Below are 5,067 nucleotides of genomic sequence, written 5' to 3' on the forward strand. Positions count from 1 at the left end.
AGTAGATAATGCCTCCACTTTTGTATGGCAAAAACGATTGCCATCAGCTCCCTCTCGTAAACTGACTTGAGGCGTTGTCTATCTGTCAAGGAATGACTATAATAGGCCAGTGGTCTCTCCTTCTGCATCAGTACTACTCCCAGATGCAGTTACTGCTCTGTTTGAAAATCATGCTGGTGGGTATCAAGCAGTTCGCATTTGTCAGGGATTAGTTTATGATCACTCCTTTTAGGTTGATGCCGTAGGAAAAAGTGGAGGGATCTGTTTATTGTGGCGAACGGATGTCGGTTTCATGTCAATTGTTGAGTCCTCCGAAAAGCTTGTTCTTGCCAGGGTGGATGATGGAGTGAATCCGATGCATATAATCGTCGTCTATGCAGATCCTACACCGACCGGACGATGTGGGATTTGGGATAAGCTGAGTGAAGTGATTGAGGGGATCAGTGAATCTTTTATGGTGGGTGGTGATTTTAATATTGTAGTACGGCTAGATGAACGGTCAGGCGGTAATGGACGTTTGTCTCCCGATTCACTGGAGCATGGTTCGTTGATTAACGCTAACTCCCTGATCGACATGGGGTTTAAGGGCTATAAATTTACAGGGCGGAGAGGGCGTGTGGTTCATAATTATGTGGCTAAGTTCTTGAACAGGGTGTTGTGTTGTGCTCAGACACGTCTAAGATGTCACAAAAAAACTGTGACACAGGCATCGGATCATGCTCCACTTTAAGTGCAGATGAGTCCAAAGGTTCAGTGTGATCCGCGGCGGAGACCGTTTAGGTTTGAAGCTGCGTGGTTGTCCCATCTTGAGTTTAAAGATATGTTGGCATCGTCCTGGGATATAGCGATTACAACACAATTAGCTTTGCAGAGATTGACAGTTACGCTTAAGAAGTGGAACTATGAAGCATTTGGAGATATCCAGAGACGGAAAGAGCGTCTGTCTGCGTCGATTACAAGGGTGCAAGATCAACTGGAATTGGATTGCTTTGGGGGAGAGGAATACAAAGTTTTTTCATACCTCCACTATTATTCGAAGGCAAAAGAATAGGATTGAAATGCTGAAAAATGACGAGGGAAGATGGGTCTCGGATGCACAGGAGTTAGAACAAATGGCAATTGCCTTTTATAAGAAATTGTACTCGCTGGAGGGGGTTGATCTGGAAGCCGAGAGTCTTTTACATACTGGTTTTTTTAAGTTAACTCATGGGGAGCTTCCAAAGTTGAGTAAACCTTTTACTGCTGTTGAAGTGGAGGATTCAGTTAGAAGCATGGGTAGATTTAAGGCTCCTGGACCAAACGGGTTTCACCCGGGGTTTTATCAATCTAGCTGGGATGTGGTGGGTCCCTCTATGGTTCGGTTTATCCTGGAGTTTTTTGAGTCATGAGTCCTACCTCCTCAGGCGAATGATGCTTTAGTTGTTCTGATTGTAAAGGTGGCGAAACCGGAGTTAATGTCCCATTTTCGGCCTATAAGCTTATGCAACATTTTATTCAAAATGATTACGAAAACAATGGTCACTAGGCTGAAGAAAGTGATGCCTAAGCTTATTGGACCTGCTCAAACGAGTTTCATTCCAGGAAGATTGAATACGAATAACATTGTGGTGGTTCAAGAGGCAGTACACTCTATGCGACATAAGATAGGGAACAAAAGGTTGGATGTTGCTGAAATTGGACCTTGAGAAGGCCTATGATCGGGTTCGATGGGATTTCTTGGAGGATACTATATGTGTGGCAGGTCTATCTAATAACTGGCATTGTTGGATTATGCAGTGTGTGGAGAACCCTTCAATGAAGGTCTTATGGAATGAAGAGAAGACGAGACCGTTTAGACCATCCAGAGGACTCCGACAAAGTGATCCTTTGTCATCATACTTCTTCGTCCTATGCTTAAAGAGACTGTGCCACCTGATTGAGTTAGCAGTGGATGCAAAAGAATGGAAACCAATTTGTCTGTCGAGAGGGGGCCAAAGACTCTTGCATGTTTGTTTTGCCGATGACCTAATTCTTTTTGCTGAGGCATCTGTTGCACAAGTACGAGTTAGTCGGAAGGTGTTGGAGCGATTATGCTTTGCCTCGGGACAAAAAGTGAGCTTGGAGAAGTCAAAAGTATTTTTCTCGGAGAATGTAGGTCGTGATCTAGCGGAGAGGATAAGTGAGGCAAGTGGGATCAAGGCTACTAAATACCTAGGGAAGTATCTTGGGATGTCAGTCCTTCATAAAAGAATTAACAAAGAGACCTTTGGTGAGGTTTTAGAAAAGGTTTCATCGAGATTATCTGATTGGAAGGAGATATTTCTGAGTTTTGCTGGCCGCTTAACTTTGACTAAGGCTGTTTTATCATCCATCCCAATTCACTCAATGAGTACCATTTGCTTACCAAAGTCAATATGGGCTTCTTTGGACAAAGTCTCGCGAGGGTTCTTGTGGGGAGTGTAAGGGAGAAGTGGAAACTCCATTTGGTGGCTTGGGATACCGTGTGTTTACCTAAGTGTGAAGGTGGCTTGGGGATTCGTAAAGCACAAGGGATGAATAAAGCTCTGCTTGGAAAGGTCGGATGGCGTTTACTGCATGATACCAATAACTTGTGGGCACGGATTTTGAGGGCTAAATATAAAGTGGGTAGTGTTCATGACGAATCGTGGTTGGTGCCTAAAGGAACATGGTCTTCAACTTGGCGAAGTGTATGTGTGGGGTTGCGAGAGGTGGTACTACCAGGACTGAGCTGGGTGATGGGTGATGGTAGTGAAATATGGTTTTGGCGTGACAAATGGCTCCTAGATACGCCTTTGTTAGACGTGGAAACTGCGGAGTTGCCGTTACATTGGTTGGAAATGAGAGCTCGTGATGCTTGGCAGAATACTACAAGTGGCATTTGAGTCAGTTGGTTCCATATTTAGCGGAGACGGTACAACTTCGTTTGAAATCAGTAGTCATTGATAATGTTACTGGTGCCCATGATCGACTATCGTGGGGTGAGACAGCGAATGGATGCTTCACTGTGAGTTCGGCATATAGGCTATTGTGCAGGAATTATGCTCACTGATAGGACATGAGCAGACTCTTTGATTGTATTTGGCGTGTGAGGACTACAGAGAGAGTTCGGTGCTTCTTTTGGCTTGTTTCTCATCAAGTGGTGATGACTAATGTTGAACGGTTTTGCTGACACTTGAGTACTTCAAGTCTTTGTTCTGTTTGCAACGGTGGAGAGGAGACACTGTTACATGTTTTGCGGGATTTTCTGGCCATGGCAGTAGTTTGGCAGCGTATAGTATAGTCGAGTAAGCGTACTGCTTTCTTTGCAGCCTCTTTGTTGGAATTGTTATTTGTTAATCTGAATGATACTGCGGGAAGTGAAAGCTACTCCTGGGCTACCTTGTTTGCGGGAGCAGTTTGGTGGGGGTGGAAGTGGAGGTGTGGAGATGTGTTTGGTGGTTTGGGAAAGTTTCGTGACAGATTTCGTTTCTTAATAAAGTTAGCAGAGGAGTGCGATATGGCGTTTTTGGCATTGCGTGGTGAGCGTGCTGAAGGGGGCAGTGAGGAACATTTTATAGCATGGTCTCCTCCGCGAGTTGGCTGGATAAAACTGAATACGGATGGGGCCTCGCATGGTAACCCCAAGAAGGCGACAACTGGAGGTGTACTACGTGATGGTGAAGGTAATTGGCTTGCGGTTTTTGCTTTGAATATCAGGTTCTGCTTAGCTCCTCTTGTAGAACTGTGGGGAGTCTATTACGGGTTAGTGATGGCATGGGAGAAGGGCTATACATGAGTGGAGCTTTAGGTGGACTCTAAGGTAGTGGTTGGGTTTCTAACATCAGAGATCAATGATAATCATCCCCTGTCTTTCTTAGTACGTTTGTGTTATGGCTTGATTTCGAAGGACTGGTTAGTCCGTATTTGTCACGTGTATAGGAAGGCTAATTGTGTTGCAGACGGATTAGCGAAATATGCGTTTTCTCTTCCTTTAGATTTTCATTCTCTGGATGTTAGGCCTGATTGTGTTCAAGGTCTACTGTTTGAAGATGTTGTTGGGTGCACTCATGCACGAACTGTCAGAGAGTAGTTTGCTTTTTCTTGTATTTTTTTAATAAATGGGGAGGCTTTGCTTCCCCCTCTTCTACCAAAAAAAAAGATAATAGTATAGGCTTCACATTTGCTGAGCCATTGCTTCTCTCCATATATTATCACTTTCTCTTTTTTGATCTTGTGTCTCAAAAACTTCTTCATTATTTTGAGAACCATCTAATGGAGTGTTGTCTTCCATGTTTTCTTCATCAATAACTCCAAATTCTTCTTCAAGTACAGGAAATTCATCTGACCGACACTGCTTGCGCAGACAATTGTGTAAGGCTGCACAAGCCAACACTAATTCTGTTTGTGTTTTATAAGAAAACGGAGGAGCGGTTTTAAATATTACAAACCGTGATTTGAAAACTCCAAAAATTCTCTCAATCACGTTTCGTAAAGATAAATGACGATGATTGAACAATTCATGAGGAATTTCCGGATCGCAACCTTGGCCAGTAAAATCTTGGAAGTGATACTTAATAGCTCGAAAAGGAGCCAAAAATTTGCGTCTATTCGCAAATCCACAATCAGCTAAATAAAATTTTCCTGGGAAAAAAATATAATATGTAATTATTAGCTTATCATATGATACATAAAATTATTAGTTTATCATAAAATATAATAATTACCTTGTGGAACCACAAATCTATTAGTCTTTCTTGTTAAAGTATCATATAATACTTTTGAATCATGTGCTGAACCTTCCTATCCACTGAGAGCGTATATGAATTCCATATCAAAGTTGCAAACAGCCAATACATTCTGCGATATTACTCTTTTTCGATTACGGTAGCTTGGAGACTTACTGTTAGATACCATAGCAAGTATTTGTATACCATCAATTGCTCCCAAACAATTCTAAAAGAAAAAATAGGACTGAGATATTAGTTTTAAAAAACACAATAGTAAACAAAATAGAAAGAAATATAAACTACGTATATATACCTTGAAATAAAGATAAAATCTTGAAGCTACCATAATGTTAGGCTTGGC

General features: G+C 42.2%; 1 protein-coding gene across 1 annotated transcript; it reads left to right on the forward strand.

The window, feature by feature from the left end:
- Window positions 1–292: 292 nt before the first annotated feature.
- On the forward strand, window positions 293–2,882 carry LOC104767797 (uncharacterized). The gene is made up of 6 exons (XM_087501098.1): window positions 293–652; window positions 737–1,009; window positions 1,101–1,340; window positions 1,404–1,622; window positions 1,777–2,248; window positions 2,335–2,882. Exons 1-6 carry the CDS (start codon window positions 293–295, stop codon window positions 2,880–2,882), a joined length of 2,112 nt encoding a protein of 703 aa, XP_087357224.1.
- Window positions 2,883–5,067: the final 2,185 nt, after the last annotated feature.

The sequence above is a fragment of the Camelina sativa genome, chromosome 19 (genome assembly GCF_030686135.1).
Source record: "Camelina sativa cultivar CO46 ecotype springtype chromosome 19, ASM3068613v1".
NCBI lineage: Eukaryota > Viridiplantae > Streptophyta > Magnoliopsida > Brassicales > Brassicaceae > Camelina > Camelina sativa.

What these genes read in the sequence shown, in the direction of transcription:
- LOC104767797 (XM_087501098.1), top strand. Translation starts at nt 293, where the DNA reads ATGTCAATTGTTGAGTCCTCCGAAAAGCTTGTTCTTGCCAGGGTGGAT. An exon ending in TTGGGGGAGAGGAATACAAA is followed by an intron (nt 1,010 to 1,100) that starts GTTTTTTCATAC and finishes TCGGATGCACAG; the next exon opens with GAGTTAGAACAAATGGCAAT. An exon ending in TTGTGGTGGTTCAAGAGGCA is followed by an intron (nt 1,623 to 1,776) that starts GTACACTCTATG and finishes TGGATTATGCAG; the next exon opens with TGTGTGGAGAACCCTTCAAT.